The sequence below is a fragment of the Lycium ferocissimum genome, chromosome 6 (genome assembly GCF_029784015.1).
Source record: "Lycium ferocissimum isolate CSIRO_LF1 chromosome 6, AGI_CSIRO_Lferr_CH_V1, whole genome shotgun sequence".
Taxonomy (NCBI): domain Eukaryota; kingdom Viridiplantae; phylum Streptophyta; class Magnoliopsida; order Solanales; family Solanaceae; genus Lycium; species Lycium ferocissimum.
In genome coordinates this window covers 16,721,640-16,741,450 of record NC_081347.1, presented here as the reverse complement: position 1 = coordinate 16,741,450, position 19,811 = coordinate 16,721,640, and the positions used below count along the sequence as shown (strand labels likewise).

Genomic DNA, 19,811 nt, shown 5'->3' with positions numbered 1-19,811 from the left:
CCACAAGTTTCATGTCTCAAAATCAGAAAATTCACATAATTAATATATATATATATATATATATATATTAATATTAATATATCAAGAAAAAAATATTAAGAGTATTAATTATATGTTGGCCATTAAAAAAATGACATATGTATGATTTATCAATTTTTTTTTTTTTTTTTAAATTCTCTTCTCACTCACTTCTAGGAATGTGAGTGCACTCTCTTTGCCATTTCACTACTTCAGGAATATTTAATGCACTATCGATAAGAATAGGGAGTAGATGAATGCCCATAAAGTTATTGTGCTAAAGTATATTTTGTAGATAAATTTAGGGGGATTTTATGTATTTTCTCAATGATAAACAATGAAAGTTAATTTTTTCCACAGTACCAATATTAACTCCACCCTTGTTGCATAACAAAATTTCGAAACTATATAGGACACTGTCCTTTCGTTCTAATGGACCAAAGTGGTTTGAGGAAATAAGATCTCTTGGCATTTTTCAATTTGAATTGAAAAAAATATCTTTTTCAGATTTCTTATGTGAAAAAAATAAAGATCTCTTATAAAAAGATCATAAAATTAAAAAAAAAATATTATAAAGGATCAAAAATTCATTTCTCCCAAAGTGTTGTGCGCACTCACAATTAATTTTTAAATAGTGGAGAAACTTAATATGTCTATCAACGTGTCGTCCTTGTACTTTGGTATGCATTAATAGCTGGGAGTCTAATGTAGACATGTACGAAATCAGACATAAATTTTACTGTTTCAAAGTTTAGGCATATCAAAACAATTCAGGTTATCTTTAAAAAGTTGCAAAGAAAGTATTAAAATATATACAATGAACGAAAAGCTTATATGCTCACCTATAAAAAAAAATTGGGCACTATGATGTGGTTAAATATTCAAATTAAAACTATGTTGGTTGTGTGGATATCAAAAATGCATATTTGGTTATTTGTTCCTGTTAACTCGAGGAGTAATATAATGAAAACTGAGTTTGTGGCATGCTTTGAGGCCGCAAGTCAGGCTAATTAGTCGCGGAAACTTTATCTTAGGACCTAGGCTGGTTGATAATAAATACAGGCTGATGAAAATTTATTGTGATGATTCTGCAACAGTGTTCTATTCTAATAATGACAAGCATTTGAAGGTTCTAGACATATGAAATTATAATACTTTATCATTAAAGACGACGTTCAGAAACATAAAGTGCCAGTTGAACATATAAACAGATAGCTTATGATTGCAGTTTCCTTGACGAAAGATCTACTACCCTAAATATTTATTGAACATGTTGAAAGAATGGACATTATTGATTGCAATGAATGATTTTATAGAAAAACTTATGTTTTAAGTTATTGACACTTTGAGATCAATTATGTATATATTTTTAAAAAATAATTTTTATATATATTTTAAATATTAATTTTTTTGCTCAATGGCTTAAAAAATTACCTCATATTTCTATGTATGAAAGATATTCAAAATTTTTTTAATATAATTTTCATATACAAAATTTTGAGCGAAAAACTTTAAGCCTTGAATATTGTATGAAAATTGTTCTGATGTTGTTGTAGTTGTATTAATTTTCAGAAACCTAATATGAAATTTATATACAAACAATGTGAATGAAATTCTAAGTGCTTGAGGAAGATATACACATTTCATCGTAAAATTTTAAGCGAATGTTTAGCCCAAGATATACACATTTCATACGTTTTCCCCTTTTTAAGCAAGATATACACATTTCACAAAAATTATTTTAAGAATGTTGTATTCAAGTTATATCTTATTAATTTTACGAGAAATCGAACTTTATACATGAAAATGTAGGCGAAATTTTAAGACATGAGCAAGATACAAATTTCTTGTTTTTCTACAATTTTGAGCGGATTTTTCCAACGAGGCCATTAAATTTTAACGCTTTTTTCAATGTGCATTTCATACTTTCATTGTTTTTGAGCAAAAAAAAAATATTAATTTTTTAAAAAATAAAAATAAATTTTAAAAAAATATTTTTTAAAAAAATAAAAAAATATTTTTTAAAAATGATTTTTTAAAAAACAATTTTTTTTTTTTTTTTTATGTATACATGATGTTGAGAATGAAGAAAACTGGATTTTATCTTAGATAATGATATTCTAAGATATTACCGTTCCCAAACTACTTCATCCAATCCATTTTTTTCACTAATATTATAAGAGCATGGTATAACTAATTTTTATCAAAGTTACAAAGTTCTAAGATAATTACTTTACTATATAAATTTTTTTCACTAATATTATAAGAGCATGGTATAACTAACAAAGTTCGACTTTACTATATAAATCTATAAAGCCGGGACATAGGTCCGCTGACGTGGCACTCTAAAAATTCAGTATTAGTAATTATCTTTTTTGTCAAATTTTTGCCCTTTTCAATAATAAAAAATACTACTACTTAACAAATAAAAGAAAGTTCGCCATCTACCAGAATTCAACCATCGCGTCGAATCTTTACCGAAACGTCACTTTCCCGCCCTCCTCTTTTTCGTTCCAGGTAAAACTTTTGTTTGTAGTTTGTGCTGCCTTCCTCTCTTCTCTCCTTCCTCGTCTATTCTCCTCGGGAGACGCATGCTCAAGAAATATTATTCCTCAGCGTCTTCAGTTCAAAATTCTCACGAAGAAGAAGAAGAAGAAACAGAGTCCAGGTAAGGCTTATTCTTCCCCACAAAACAAAGAGGACGGGTGGTCATGCAGTGTGTAACAACGGTTCTCTTCTGCGATTTAAAATCTATGTTCTGAATCTTTATTTTTAACGGGTGGATGGGAATTTGGGGAAGAAGACGTGTTCTCATGGATTTCAAGCCACTCTTTTCCTGTTCCTTCTCTCAGTTTTGGACAATATATATGGGGGCTCACTGCATAATAAAAGGCTAAAGCACCATATGGTTCTCATATCAACTTAACAGGTGTATTGACCTTTTTTTTTTAAAAAAATCTTTTTCAATTGACTCAGAATATCTTTTTAGTTCCTATATTAATTTTGTTCATCTTTTTTTAACAGAAAACATTTCGTCGATTAGTTTTCCATTTTTGTTCTTGTGTTGGTATGTTTGAATTTTGGATAAACTAATTGTTTATTATCTTATAAAAATATTGAAGAGGCAAGTTTACAGTAAAAGAAAAAAAAAAGATTAGTGACAAAGTTGTAAGCCATTACAAATCAAATTAAGCATAAAAGTAGAATATTGTGAACACAAGAAGTTGATACGTACGTCCGTATATTTGAGCATGATGATGTCACGATCCAATTCAGCTAACTCACGCGGGCACCTACCTTTCCCATCTCAGTAGGTGAATCCTCAATCCAACAGTGGCAAAAACACAATAATTAATTAAATAAGCAGAAGAAATAAAATCACGTAAGTCTCACGGTAATAATATAGCAAAATATGCGGAAGTAAGAAAATACACCCCAGAGTCTAGTCTAGTCCATACAAGAGCATCTAACTAGAATCTACAAGTCTGAAATATTAATAATACATCAAGTCTGAGTATGTCTCGGAATAAAAAATAAGACATAAATAAAGAAGAGTCTTCAAGGCGGCGGACGTCTCGTGCTCACCCTGTAGACTCTAAGCAACTCTCGGAGCGACTGTTAGCCACGAGAAACAGAGGTAGATCTAATCTGGAATTCTGCATTCATAAAAGAATGCAACAAGTGCGCAGTCGCACAAAACCAAGATCGGTAGGTATCATAGGCCGACTAAGTTTAGCTAACATAATTCTGACAATAAAGCAAGAAAAGCAGATAAATCAACAAGTATAAGTCAAATAAAAGCCAGAACCAAGTACACGTCATCACCTAGGTTGAAGCATTTAAACCCAAGTGTGCCAAGTCTCAATATATCCAATCCGAAACTAAACAACACAAGTAAATCACCAGATCATCACAATATAAGCCATAATGCAATGCAATGCTATGATGTATGAATGCAAATGCAATGCAATGATGTGTACACATGTACTCCGGACGGAAGTATCGACGTCTCGGTAGCACAACCCAAGGTGACTCGCGAAGTCTAAGTGCTACTCGTCCCGGATCTTTGCCCAACAAACAGACGAGACTCCGGATCTTTGCCCACGGAGGATTTTCATCAGCACCACCCAGGGGGACCCGCGGAGTCCATGCACTCACTCAATCCACGATTCCGGGACAAACATCGAATATCGGACTCTCACATCACTCTCATCCAAATCGAGCCCAGCTCATCACAGTGTTTCATGAAGTATCAACAATGTATCAACAGTATATCATGAAGGATGAGAATGTGTGCAATGTAATTGTCAACATCAATAATTGATCAATATCACAAGTACCAAACACGGGTACGCCAACAATATCATGGAACACTACACAAGCCATATAGAACACTATCCGCATATCAACATCAACAAGTAAAGTACTACAATATCACAATCAAGATATAACAATAGTCCCCAATATCTACTATCATCACGTGGCATCAAGCCAACAACAATAGAACAATCAAGTCACAACACAACGGAGTGGCTAGCCCCAATCACACAACAGGGCCCAACCTAAGACAATATCCAACCTAACTTCATACCCGAAGGTTTACATGCTGTCTCTGACAATATCATCTAAATATATGCTTCGCTACACAAAATCTCACCAAAGGTTAGTCATAACCTACCTGGATGGCCGAACAGCAATACGCCAACAATCACTCTTTAGCTTTGCCCTTCCGCTGAGCCTCAAGATCAAGAAAGTCTAGGCATATTCGAAATCTAGATTAGAAATCATGAAAATCGATACCTATATTACTATCATTCAAATTAGGTCAAAACCAACCCTAGAATTTGGGAACGGGGGCCACAAGGTCAAAACGAGAAATTCGGGGGTAAGATATCCAATTAACCACTAGGTGATCAAAACCCATCAACTAATTGCTAAATTAACTCAAAGATTCACCCAATTTCGAAATCCAGGCAAAACCCCCAATTTTGGGTATAAAACCTAACTCTTAGATTCAAGAATCTAACACTAATAATGAAAGATACATGATTAACAACCTTAGATACATCATAATCTAGCATAAACCCAATCAATTTCATCATTAAAAAGCCTAGATAGAAAAATCCATCAAATCCACTTTTAATCTTTCATTACTAATGAACTAATAAGGAAAAAAAGGTTCTAAGATGATTAGGAATAATGAATTAGCAAGAAGGTTAGGAAGACTTACCACCAAGAATCTCCTCTAGGAATCCACTAGAATAGTTCCCAAGAGCACAAATTTCGGAATGGTATTAAATGATAGATTAAGGGCTTTTGACACTTCATTTAATGAACTAATTGCCTGTCCCCCGCTTCCACGACACTACTACCGCTCCAGCGGTCCCATGACCACTATAGTGGTCATGCCTAATTGGCAAAGACCGCTTCAGCTGTTAGGTGATCGCTCACGGCCATTTGCTGCCGTGCCGGTGCCGCCAAAGCGGCACTCGTACACTAGAAACTTTCCCAAGTTTCACACTGCAACTCGAATTTTTGACTAATTCCCGTGGCCATCTGCTCACAAACCACATACACAGACACAGACACATAAAAACACGCTACGAACGCACCCGTGGCCTCGGAATTCCCAACGGAGGTCTCTTTGACCGAGTCAACCCTCGATACCTCAATTTCAATTTTCCAACCCAAGTCCCAAAATGCATCCGAGTGCATTGGGAACCGAACCAAATATACACACAAGTTCTAAAAGACCATCCGGATCTCTCGGAATCGACAAATTTTCGAAAAAATGTCCGTTTACCCAAAAGTCAACTTTGAGTCAACTCTTTTCGCTTTAAGCCCAAATTTCACAAAAAGTCGCCCGAATCAAATCTAAACACCTCAAGAAGCATGTCAACGGTCCTCTTAGGTCAAAAATGAGCTAACCAAGCTCGGAAAAGGGTCAAAAGGGCCGAAAATGCAATAACGACTAAACGGGTCGTTACAGATGGACTATTAGTAATTATATGTTTAAATTATTAATTTGATTATAATTATGTTACTATCTTTAGTACTCCATCATTCTTTTTTCCTACACTAAGGCTGCATTTGTTTTTTTTTAAGATTAAGATGTCTGAATCTGAATACACATCTGAATATTAAGATTTGGTCTGTAGATCTGAATACTGAATGATTAAGACTGTTTGTTTTTCATCATCTGAATGTGTGTAATATATCACTATTTAAACATGATAAATATATAACTCAAATAAAATTGTAATTAAAAGTCATACCAAGAAAATATTAGATATAATATTAACTTAAACAACAACATTATTATTTGAGAGATAAATTAAAGTATTTAAAAACATAAATGAATATTTTGTGTTTGATACAATTATTGAACTATCTGAATTATTAAAAAATGATATATCGATAAAAACGATTGTTGTAATAAAAAGTAATCATAAAATTTAAATTCAACATAAATTAATCTCAAATATAGTTATGATTTAGCAGCATAAATATTAGAGTATTTAAATCACTAACTACCAATCATCAAATTTTAACATTCCAACATTGGAGAAAAAAGTTCAAATAACTTAAATATAGAACTCTCAAGTATTTCATCTTCTTTGCATTAGTTGGAGTGCAAGTTGCTCCCGCATATCGGTCATTATCTGAGAATCTTTAGCTGTCCAACTAGGTCCATTTGTTTCCTCCAATGCTTCTTCTTGTTGTCCTTCTTCATCAAAAATTACTTGAGGCTTGATTAAATAATTCATCATTGATGTGCTTCTTCCTGATAAAATTATTAACTGCAAAGCATGCAATAACAACATCTCTTTGGATATTAATAGGATATGGAGCCATTTTGTCCAATATAGAAATCTTGCTTTCAGGACTCCATAAGAACGTTCGATAGCGTTTCTAAGCTGTGCATGAGCATGATTAAACTTTTCCTCCTTAGTTATGGCACGCCTACGATAATAATCTCCTAACCAATATCGAATATTACGATACGATGCTAGAAATCCTCGAGTATTAGAATATGCCGCATCACATAGATAGTATTTATTTGACATTAAAATAAAAATGTTATGTGATCCTATTGAAAAGTTAAATAATCATTTCAATTGTTTAAACTATATGACTTACTAGATGGAGGAAATGAAAAGCCATTTTCTGGATTAGACACAATCTCCGTTAGAACACGTGCATCATGTGCTACGCCTTCCCATCCAGCATAAACATAAGTGAAGACCATATTGAAGTCACATATTGCTAGAACATTCTAATAGCATTTACCTTTTCCTCTTTCTCTGTAAACAATTTGTTGATTAGCAGGAACAATGGCATGTACAAATGTCCCGTCTAGTGCACCTATTGCTCCCTGCCAATATATAAATATATGTCAAAAAAATGAAGAAAAAAAATTATTTCTTGTGAAATTCTTTAATGATAGTTTAACAAATAATACCTTAAAAATTCTTCGTAATCTGTTATGAGCGCTAGGAATATTCATATTTGAATCATATGTTGTCGATGCTATCATCTCTTTTGCAAACTTCATCATTGCATCAAGAACCTCATGAAAATACTTGTGAACTGTTTGCAAAGAATGTTGAAATCTTCTCTTGATAACGACATAGCGCTCATTATGTCCTATGATGGTTAAAAATATTTCTATCTTCTCTTCGACAGATATATGTTTGCTATCTATAAGCCATCCATTATGTCTAAAATGTTGACATAGCCGAACATAAGCATCACGTGACATGCGCATCAATGCTATACATTGTCGATTAGAGCCGGACAATAGTTCTAATGTAAACTTTTGACTAGATAAAGATGATGTTAAATCTCTATTTCTTCGATCATACTTGAGTCTATAACGATTTCTCTGCCAATACAAGCTCATCAACAATAATATTTGATCATCAACATCCATGTTGAATCTGTTTTAACAAGAAAAAAAGATACAATACACAATAATATGCACAACTAGCTATATATTTATAAAGATAAAAAAAAATTACTACATAACAATAATAAAGTGATTATAAAAAATTATTCTATACTCATCAAGCATAACAACACACAGAAATAGTGCATTTCACCAATAAAGTATGTTCCATAAGCATAATATAGTACCAAAAGTTCCAAAAATTAAATTCAAAACAAATAAAGACGATATTCCATAAAACCTGCATCTAATATAAATACTAGCTAATCAGCAAAATCAAAGAATTCCCATTTTTTCCCCATGGTTTTGACATAGTTCTCTAATTTGTTAACCCCTGACAGTTTCATCCATGTTTTCTTGTAGCTATCACCTTCACAAAATATACTAAGAGCTGCAGAGTACAATGGCTCTCCCCATCCAAGTCCGTCTAATTTTTTGATACATTCTTCTTCGTCAAGCGCGTTATTTTTGTTAATTAATAACTCCAATGCAGCATTCATCTTCTCATCAATTGGCAATCGGGATGTTGTGTTCTTTCTTTTTTTTCCTAAATTCTTGTTTTCAATCGGAATTGAAGATTGAGATGAAGAATCTTTAGAAGCTCCATCATTTTTATCACCAAGTCGATCCTCAATGTCATCAAGTGAATCTATAACTATATGAGTAGACACGGAAGCGGTACCATGCTTGTCGATCAAGAGTTGTAGATTTTGACTCAAACCATGAATGCCTATTGTCGTCAAATAATGTTGTACAAAGTTCTTAAGTTAGATCTCCTCAATGTCTTGGCCTTTGGATGAGCCTATCCAAATATAAGAGATTATACTTTCAATATACACTTTAAACCGTTTCTCCTTAAATAAAAAAGCGAAAAAATTTATTAGATAATGAACTAACCGTTATGTACTCATCCCACTTCTCATTAGACATTCGAATAGTATTAGTTGTTGGATCATAAACATTGTCAGTCTTTTTAGTTATTGGCAACCAAGCTTGATATTTTTCATTTAGATAATCATATTGGTTCTTCATCTTCTTTTGTGTGACTACAAAGTCATGAGAAGTCTCAAGAACAACCTTAGCCTTGTTCCATGAATCTGGCTTCAAACTACTTCCAAGTCTTCCATTCAACGATACTTCTTGAATACAAGTTTCTAAAAAAGTTTTTACTACCTCAGTTCTCCAAGTCACTCTTGAATTTTCTCTAGCTTGTTCCATCAGTACCTACAGGAACCAAGTTAGAAAGCGGAAATGAATATAAATGGAATAGATTACATTCAACTTCACACTTGCACTACAGGAAACCAAAAATAGAATGACTTTTGTGGGAAGAAGCTAAGTATTTGAAAATACTTGCATTTTATGCAACACTATTTTTCGATTAGTGTATTCCAAAAAGAATGACATACTTCTATGTTTGAAAATAATTTAACTTTGAACTTTTTATTTTTACCCATAATGACATGCTACAACAATCTTATGGCACGTTCCAGACCACAAACAAAAATCTTTAATTCATTCTCTCTTCAACTCCATGTCCCGTCAAACCTACGTTATATAAATTGGAACGGGGAATTTGTTTTTAAAGAATTTGGTGCAAAAATATCTGGATGATCCAGACAATGAACCATAAATTTTTTCTCCCTCAAATTCTTCAATTAAATCCACCACCAACTTTAGCTCAAACAACTTGTGATAACCAACAAATAGTTATTGGAATAAGCTTGATATTATGCTTTAGATAACGGTACATATCCTCTTCATCTTCTTTTGTGTGAAAACTTGGACTTTTAACGATCCCAAACCTTGTTCCATGGTCACTTTCAAATACATTTATGACGATCCCATTCAATGTACTTCTTGAATAAAAATGTCTAAAAAGTTTTTACTAGTGGATCAGTCAATCGAATTTTGCACATGTTAACCGAAATATATAATTCTAATGATCATAACATATAGACTAATACAACAAGCCTTGTCGGTAGCTTAGCTTGGAAATTTGAACTAAAGTAGGATCAAACATTTAATAATCTAAAAAGTGTGTACTTACAACATGACACCCACGTATAAGTCTTAAGAATACACCTAAAATTGGTTAATCTTTGACTCTCTCATTTTGGTTCAATCCACACACATTTTCACATGGTATAAGGCTTGTGCTTTCATATTTTCTAAGAAGAGCGATTACAACATATACTTAAAACTAGTTTTTCTTGATCAAGTTTTATACGAGAAGTTGGGGGGATATATGTTATGATAATGATTTGATATTTAAGGTTGGTTTATGATGGGGAACTTGCAAATATTGGGACATACCTAGTGACAAAAAATATATTATTATACAACATATAATTGAACCATGAATACATATACATCATTTACCAAAAAATAAATCTAACTTCTGAAACTTGTGGTTCAAACCTAATAAATCTACGTTGTTCGATTTTGTCATAAAGTGAATTTATTTACATGAGTTGGAAAAAGGTCATTCATTTTGGCAGAGTAAAAAGAAAAAACTCAAACAAATTCCGATGGAGCGTAATCCATAGTGATGGCTAGTGATGAATCTCTTTCTACATGCTATGCTACATCATCCTTAACATAATTACCATATTACTACACATGAATAATCAGATTGCATGGAATAAATCAACAACATCAAGTTTCTCCTTTATGTCGCAAACAACAAATTCAAGAAACACCAACAATATTTATCTATATTTTTCGGACTCTTCAAAAATGTCGGCGGGTGCGTGTCGGATCTTTCAAAAGCAGTGTATTTTTTGAAGAATCCGACATAGGTGTGACAACAATTTTGGAGAGTCCGAGCAACTTAGTTAACTATACACCTTGGAGCTAACTAACAATGCAAAAAGGACAAAAGAAACTTTAACAATTTTGAGTGCAAAAACCTTTGCTTGAATATCAAACAAGCTAAGAGTCTATCCAGATTATCAGTTGATATTCAAAATCCTAATTCAACAAAGTCCTATAGAACCCCTAAAATCTTTGGGACAGTAAAATAAAACCCATAATTTCACAAGAAAATAATACAACCAACAACAAATACGAGCTAAATCGTAGATGTTTCGATGGAATGTCAACTTCAAGGCACTCTCTGAAGGCAAAAATGTTTAGTTAACTTGTCCTGCTGGCCCAAAAGCTAACCCATGTAACAACTAGAATTGACCCATTTTTGGATTTTGACAGCTCCTTATTAATAGTCTAATTTTTTTTTTTTTGTATTTAAACTAACAATGATCTTATTTTTGCTTTCTCTTCTGTAATCTTCACATCTGCTTAATGTTATTAAATAAAATGTGTATGTAATTTACCAAAAAACAAATACCAAGAATATTGTGAATATACAATTTAATTAACAAAGAAATCTTACCAGTAGAGCAAAGAATTTCAGCCGACTGTTACTTGAAGAAACATGAGAAAGAGAGAATAGCGTTGTTGGAGAAAGAGAGATAGAGCCGAGCTGTTGGAGAAAGTGTCACGACCCAAACCGATGAGCCGCGACAAGTACCCGACCATTGTTGGTCAAGCACTCCTATGCCTGCATTTACCTCTCACTGACTATCCTGGGCCCATACACAATCTGTAACTGAGCTGGACTGTCTCCCGAACAATCAACATAAGAGACACCATATCGAGAATTCACGGCCAACACATACATATAAACACAAATACTGAGAGTATTAGCGCAAGCCGATTGGCCGCTTCATATATACTGTACAACAAAATAAGTGCCGACGAGGCTGCATAACAACACGACTACATATCACTGTCTACAGACCTCTATGGAGTACAAGCGTAGAAAGGACGGGGACAAGGCCTGCCGTACCCATATATGTACGTAACAAGATGGCATACCAAACGGACTAAAGCTCCGGATCAATAGAGCGTACCGACTGCCGCTGAGGGGAGGTCAAATGCCGTGAATCGTCCGATTGGCTACACGATCCGCGGGCATGAACGCGGCGTCCACAAGAAGGGATGTCGATGCGAGTAATGTGTGCAGGGTATGTAAGGCATGAATAATAACATACGAGGGATACATAGCATGAATAATAACATAAAGGAAATATAGACCATATCGTAAGATAAAAGAGTAGCCTGTACATATGAGTGCCTCTTAGGGCGGATGCCATGCATGCTTAACTTTCTTTGAAAAACATTTCTTGTTCATGTATACATAAAATAGAACATATCATGTTGCCGAGGCGTCGGCTCCGATCCATTTAGCCACATATGTCCCGCGTCCGGGATGGTATCATGTCATATAATACCAACTGATCAGGTGGTTACGCGTCTATAGCGCTCTGGCCCTCTTTCCCATATACATATACATGTATCATGTTCATGTATCATGTACATATATCATGTTCATGTATCATGTACATATATCATATAAGTAGCATGCAGGAGAGCCCAAGGAAAGTTATGTCTTTATCGGAGTGACGTAAGGTCTGTAACCTCCGATTATTTTATGGAATAATCATCATCGCTTTGTCTCACCTTGAAGGAATAATTATTATAAGGTGAGACTATCAATGAAGAATAACATCAAGAGAAAACATAGAATAGGATCATATTTCTCATAAGGCATCAATTCATATAATTTGGGATCTTTAAAAATGGTCATCATCCATGAATAAAATTGAGAAATCAAGAAATAGCTCAACATTCTTATATCGTCATTGAAATCGTAAACTTGGAACCTTTAAACACGGAGTCATCATCATCATAATCATCGTAGGAAAATATTCTCATCTTTGACATCATCATTATCATTGTGAAAACAGGTTCATCGTTGTTATCATAAGAGCTCACGGAGCCATAAATCTCTGATTTAGAAAATACGAACATCTTGGAAAACATTTATGAATTATTAGGAAAGGAATTATGCCTTGGAGTCATAAACATCTAAATTTTTAAAACAAGGAAGATATGGAAACATTTATGAAGTCATAACATCAGAATCATGCCTTTGAAAAAAAGGGACGAGCCTTAGCATACTTGTTCAACCTCCTATTGGCTACACTTATGCGTCCGAGCTCGCAAGTCTACATTTAAGAGGATTTACACTAACGTTAGCCTCTTTATCGCACACTTATTCCAAGTTTCAAATCAAACTATTCTATATTATAAAAATCGGGGTAAAGATTTCCCCTGTTTATATGCCTAGCCCGAATTCTCAATTCAACAACCAACAATAATCACAATAATACCAACATTAACCATAATATTTCAAACTCCAAAATACTTCATAAACATCCCATATGGTGTTTGTCCAATATTTCCGTCACTAATTAATCATTTTATAACAATTTTACAGCTCCTTCTCCGTAAATAAACCAAGATTAACGTTAATAGCAGGAGATTCATACCTTTCTCTCGATAATATTGCCGTATATTCGCTTCTCCACCTTGAGCTTAAGCCACGACGCGTTAATACACAATTTTGTAGCTGTAACTATACGCCGTCTGGACCGGGATTTGAGAATTATACCTGGTTTTTGGATAAAAAGTTGATCTTTGGAATGTTGGGGAAGTTTCTGGAATATTTGGGGAGGTTTTGGGTGTGTTTGGTTGAAAATAAGGGGGCCTCCCCTTTTATAGAACGGTCCAGGTTCTGCCCGGACCGACTTAAAATTAACTCAGCGCGATCGCGCCCCCTTTGGGCGCGTTCGCGCAGCCTTAATTTTTCTGACTGCGCGTTCGTTCAGTAAAAAGGTCATAAATCTTGATCCCGATATCGTGTGAGGGCCCACGAACTATGGTTGGAAATCTATTTCAATTATCTACAACTTTCAGTCTTGGTATTTTTCCAAATTCCAAAATTATAATGTCAGTTTGGCCCCTCTAAGTCAGATCATCCAAAAATGTTTCCTTAAATCGTCCTTTTGGAGGGCTTATGCCCATTGTCTTAAGGGTCCTTCTTACAACTTGCTCAACTTTCCATGTACTACTCATATATATCTTCATATGTCCTTTATAAAACTCCGGTGTGTGGGCCCCACTTAGTTGCAGCAACGAGGGCTTTTCCTCAAGTGCCATATGAACCAATTCACCCCATATGGTCTCCAAATGTCATATATATGTTATTATTACATTCTTATAATATAACCTTCATCCCGAACCCAGGTCTCAAAATTGCTCAGCGCGTTCACGACGCGTTCGCGCTGTATTGGCCCTCGGCCTTCTGCGCATTCGCGCCACTCCTTGGCGCGTTTGCGCGCAACCATTTTCTGGTCTACCATCCCGACTTGTAACGTCCATATCTTTTACCCCGATGTCCATTAAGAGCGGTTTGTTGTGTTGGAAACTAGACTTTTCGAACTTCACTTTAGAATTTTGTTTCACTTCAAAACTCTTAATTTACTAAAACATATTCTTCCTTCCAGTTAGACCAAAATTTCCGTACCAAACCTTGCCCAACTTTCCTTCAAAGCCTCGGGAGCTTAATCTCTTTAGTTCACTGATTTTCCAATCCTCCTATAACCTGTTATACGAACTCGGACTCTTATAATCGTAACATGAGCACCTATGATCTTGCATCTTCTCAACAATAACTCCGATATCTGCAATTGAATAGCGAATACCTAACGAATCTCAACGTACAGAAGCTACGGGGTGTAACAGAAAGAGAGAGGCTTCAGGCGTAAATAGAGAGAAAAAAACGACAGAGATTTTTGGGGAAATAAAATAGGGCTTTAAAAAGTGTCTGAATATACTGTTCAGAATATTCCACTCATCTGACCGAATCAGACATTACCAGACCTATTGACAGATTATTTTTTTTAAAAACCAAATGCAATTAATGGGATGAAATCTTAACCATTCATATTCAGACCCCCATTAAGTGCAAACAAATGAGGCCTTAGTACAGGATCTCTTTGGAAGACTAGTGCAAAGTGGTGTAATGAATAGCCTAGACTATCTGAATAGCTATCCCTAGTAGTCAGTTTTTTAGTAGACCATAGAAGCAGTGATGCTATGATAAGTTGGGTCTAGTCTGTCCAACTATCAGTCTATTTCGATTTGCTTGTACATATCTATTAAGTAATGAAAGTTCCTTTAATTACCAAAAAGCTTAATTACCATAATTAAGTTTTCAACTAAATAGTTATTCTATTGTTTTTTTCTTCAAAATTATTATATCTACCCTCGCCTGAAACTTGGGATGACTTAAAGTTACAATAATTAATATAGTGTACCATGATATAATTGAATTTGATTTATCTTTATCATATCATTCCTAGAGTTAGTAAAATAAATCCAACTATTGTTAATGTAAAACAAAGCATAGTTACAATGAAAATTTACATGATATCATGTTCATAAATAATAACTCATACATAACGTGCAAGGAATAGAAGAAAAATAACAACTATATATCATCATTTTTTATTTGTTAAAATGGGAACTATTTATATTACTTATTTTCTTATGTTGTTATTGTTGACACCCAATTTTGGCCCATTGCATTTCTAATTAATTGATCAAGCTTCTTGAATTTTATTTTGAGCGAAATAGTCATTCATAAAATGGTAATATATATATATATATATATATATATATATATATATATATAGAGAGAGAGAGAGAGAGAGAGAGAGAGAGAGAGAGAGAGAGACACACACACACACACACACACACACACACAAAAAATGGGTTTACAAAGTAATGTGTTTTTAATTGCCAGCTTAAAGTCATTCACGGCTTAACTACTATAATTAGTCCGTTATTGCGAATATATATATATATTTTACTTTGTTAAGTCAAGAAGCTTAATTAGTTAATATAATTAATCTATCTCAACTTTATTTCAATTTGGTTATATTTTAAAGATTGGTTTTGATGGAAAAGTATTTGATTGCAAATTGACATTAATATGGCTGCAACTTTAATGTTTTGGTTATAATTAAAACACGAAAGGCTATTTCATTAACTCAATTGGGAGCATTTTTAAACCCCAAGACCAGCCTTTTATTTTAAATCATTTACTCCTCTCCTGATGATTCTTTGGAAGCTTCTATGAGCAATGTCATGCCTTCCTCATTAAGGTTAACGCCTCTACTTGGAAGAGCATTATTGTGAATCTGGAGCTTCCTCATCTCATTGGTTTTTAAGTTTTTCATGAGTTGTTCCATAGTCATAATTTCTAGATCTTTGGCCTCCATGACAACATTCCCTTTGCTCTCCCAGGAGTGATACGATTCCTAAAGGAAAACTCTAGGAATTCAACAATAAGATAAATGCAAGAAATTAAAATGATAGAAGCAAGACACAATTAGTAAGCGATTTATGAAAAACATTGGATTGGTTACCAAATCCTCCCATCTAATCCAACTAAGAGCACCTATACTAATTGAATTTCAACAAAGAGACTCAATTGATTCCACAAGTGAGCAACTCAGTATGAAGATCAAGGACAAAGGTTCATTAATAACTAAGAAATCACACTCTTAGAACTAAGGCTAATCAACTAAAAAAACTATCAATTCAAAGATATGTTTATCATCATCAAGCTAAACCTTCTAAGCTTTAAGAGCTACTATTTATTATCCAAGATTATTACAACTAGGCCCAAAAGTGACCATAGAAAATCTTGAAAGAAAGCCCAAAATGGACTAAGCATCCTCAAATATGGAGCCATATGCGATCGCATATGGGAACTTGCGGGACAGCAAGTTGGCCACATCTAGTGGCAATTTGGCTCAGTCACTAGTTGGGAAATGGTGGAGATCTGATCTCATGAGGCAGTTTGCAATCGCATTCTCCACCGCATTCTTGGCCACATCTTGCACTTCCCTCTTCCTTCTCGTTCCATGTGATCTTCAAAATGTTGTAGAGTTTTGTGTGTTGATCTCCAAGGGTCTTCAAGGCCTCCCTTTGCATAAACATAGCTTGCAAAGCTTGAAGCTCCTTGTCTTGACTCCGAGTAAAAGGTCTTGAAGGAGATGCTCCTTTTGATATCGTATCATACTCCCCTTCTTCGAGAAAATTCGTCCTCGAATCTAAAGGATCACCTAGAACTCAAGAAGATAGATCACTTACATTGACAACATTTTGAACATTATACTCACTTGGTAAGTCGATCTTGTAGGCGTTGTCATTGATCTTGTCAAGAACCTTGAAGGATCCATCTCCACTTGGGCACAACTTTCCTCTCCTCATTTGCTGGAACCTCTCATTTTGAAAGTTCACCCAAACGCAATCATTGGGTTGGAAGTCCACCTTCTTACACCCATGGTTTTGTTTTTTTTGTCACCTTGGTGTTGATATTTTCTATGCTTTCCCTCACCATTGCATGAATCTTCAACATTTTGTCTGCCCATTGCTTTGCATCTATACTTATAACAACATCACTAGACAAAGGATTTAAGGTTAAATGATCAATGGATTAAAACCATAACAAACTTCAAATGGGGCCATGCAAATAGAGGAATGGAGAGAACGATTGTAACGCCCCGTTGGGACGTTACCGTGAGTTTCTCGAGATTCGTGTCCCAAAAACATCTTTGATCAGTACAAATTAGTCACGCGAGAAATTTGTCCTATTAAAATTAATTCGGAACCATGTTGGAAAGAATTAAAATCGTAAAGGGCCACTGGGCCCAGTGATGCGCCATAGCGGGCTAAAGGACGAGATGTCGTGACATTATTCTTTGCCTTGTCAACCGCTATAGCGGTTTCCTTATTTCCCGAGCCGCAGCCCTCGCCACCTCTCTTTTGCCATAGCGCGACCAAACCCAAAAACATCATAGATTTTACCTAGTATTTAAATTCCATTTCGGGACTTGACCCCATTTTTCTCAAAACCCTAAATCTTAGCCGCCACCTGGGGCATTTGGAGAGCTACTCTCATGGTTTCTTGGGGAAGGTAGTCCCTGTATCTCATTTACTTCATCTCCCTTTCCATTTAATGTTCCATTTCACTAAGAGTTCATCCTTTAAGCTAATAAAAATGGAGGTTTCTTAACTATTCAGGTCTAAGATAATAAAATGGAATTTCTAAGCTTTAAATCTGGGCATTCTTGGAAGAATCCTTTAAGCTCTTAATTTAGAAAGATTGACCAACCTCTAATTTCTAATCTTTCCTCTATTTTGTAAATGGGTTTCAACTTTAGTTCTTGAAATTGGGATTTCCTAAGGAAAGGAATATAAATTATGACTTAGGTGACTTAGTTAACAATAAGACCCGGATTATTAGTTCATGAAAACTTAGAAAATCTAGTTGAGAATAAAGTCCAATCCTTCATTTGCAAACCCGAACTTGAATAATTTTCATAGATTATTGACTCTTCTTCTTTTGGGTTCCTTGACATTCCAAGGACCTCCGTTGTGGGCCACGATTCTAAAATGTGAAGTTGAAAATCAACGGGATGTTCGTGGTACCTACTCGGCCTCGAGGTAGGTTACGGCTTACTTGACTAGTGTCACACCCTAACCTTATTAGGGTGTGATGGGCACCCGACCCTTACCTAGGGCCGAGCGAACCCTCAGACTCTTACTGCATACAAAATCGCATGAGACTTTTTTAAATCAAATAGGATAAAATACATAGCAAAATTTTTCGAAATATTCTTTCTCGTAGCCTTCAAATCGAACAAATTTATAATCATACAAAATTCAATGCATGACACGGACCGACATATCGGCCGACGAAGCCGCTTAAGGTACCGACAACCAACACCCACGACGCCGTGTCGCAAAGTCTCTAACATACATCCGAAATCATAACAAACAAACTCGACTTGGCGACCCTCCGAGAGAATGGAGCTTGCCATCTCTCGCCGAACACCTTCTACAATAACCCTATTTGGGAGTACTGCGTGGCATGAAACGCGGCCCGAAGACAGGGGGGTCGATGCGGAAAATGTCGAGCATGTAAGGCATGCAACGTAAAACGGAGAACCATAACCGAAACATACGGGACTAAAAGATAAGTACATTAGTCAAAATGCCGGACGCCTATTTTATTTTTCGGACACAAACCGACATACCGTATCCGTATACCAAAATAGGAGTACAGAAGGTAAGGAAGTCAGCCAGAGTACTAAAATGCTTATTTTACAATTACAGATCGCATGTCCGAAGAGGTGCAGAAAATACAGAGCGTACCGGTGATGTCACACGTCAGACGGAGTGCAGAACGTACAGAATGCTCAGACGAGGTCATATATCGGACGAAATATCGAATGTACAGAATGCTAAGATGATGTCATATATCGGACGTAGACGTACAGAGCTGTATCGAACAGACCGTAATCGTAGTCGGACGTACAAAGCGCGCGTCGGACGATTCGTAATCGAGTCGGACGTACGAAGTACACCGGACAAATCCGTGAACGGAGAGCTAGCGTGCGAGAAATATATCGATGACATTCGTAATCAAAATCGAAGTATGGAGGCATAATAGGCGAGCCTTATCCAAATCGGGGATGCAAAAGTCCGACTTACAAAATCGTCATCGAGTCGAAGTACAAAAAAATGCGGACCTTGTCCGAATATCAAAATGCTTATTTTCGGACCACGTAGATTATGCATAACGGATCATATATTATCATAAGCATATGTTGATAACGGATCCGGCCCTCAGTGAGGGACGCGTGTGTAACCCGCCCTTAGTACGGGACGCGGTGAATGTATTTATCATATGCCATCCGGCCACCGTCCCCATATCATCGGATCATCATATCACATACATAAACGAGCCGGCCCGCCTATGAGGGACGCGGTGAACAATGCGGTGGAACACGCACGATAACGAACACGGCCCGGTCGCAGTGAACAGATACATATACAGAGGCATGCGCACGATAACAGATCC

General features: G+C 35.4%; 1 protein-coding gene across 1 annotated transcript; it reads right to left on the bottom strand.

The window, feature by feature from the left end:
- Nucleotides 1-8,229: 8,229 nt before the first annotated feature.
- Nucleotides 8,230-11,457, bottom strand: LOC132061170 (uncharacterized). Its single transcript, XM_059454027.1, has 4 exons — nucleotides 11,361-11,457; nucleotides 8,864-9,190; nucleotides 8,722-8,768; nucleotides 8,230-8,680 (listed from the first exon to the last, which is right to left on the bottom strand). Exons 2-4 carry the CDS (start codon nucleotides 9,182-9,184, stop codon nucleotides 8,230-8,232), a joined length of 819 nt encoding a protein of 272 aa, XP_059310010.1. The 5' UTR covers nucleotides 9,185-9,190; nucleotides 11,361-11,457.
- Between the last annotated feature and the right edge of the window lie 8,354 nt (nucleotides 11,458-19,811).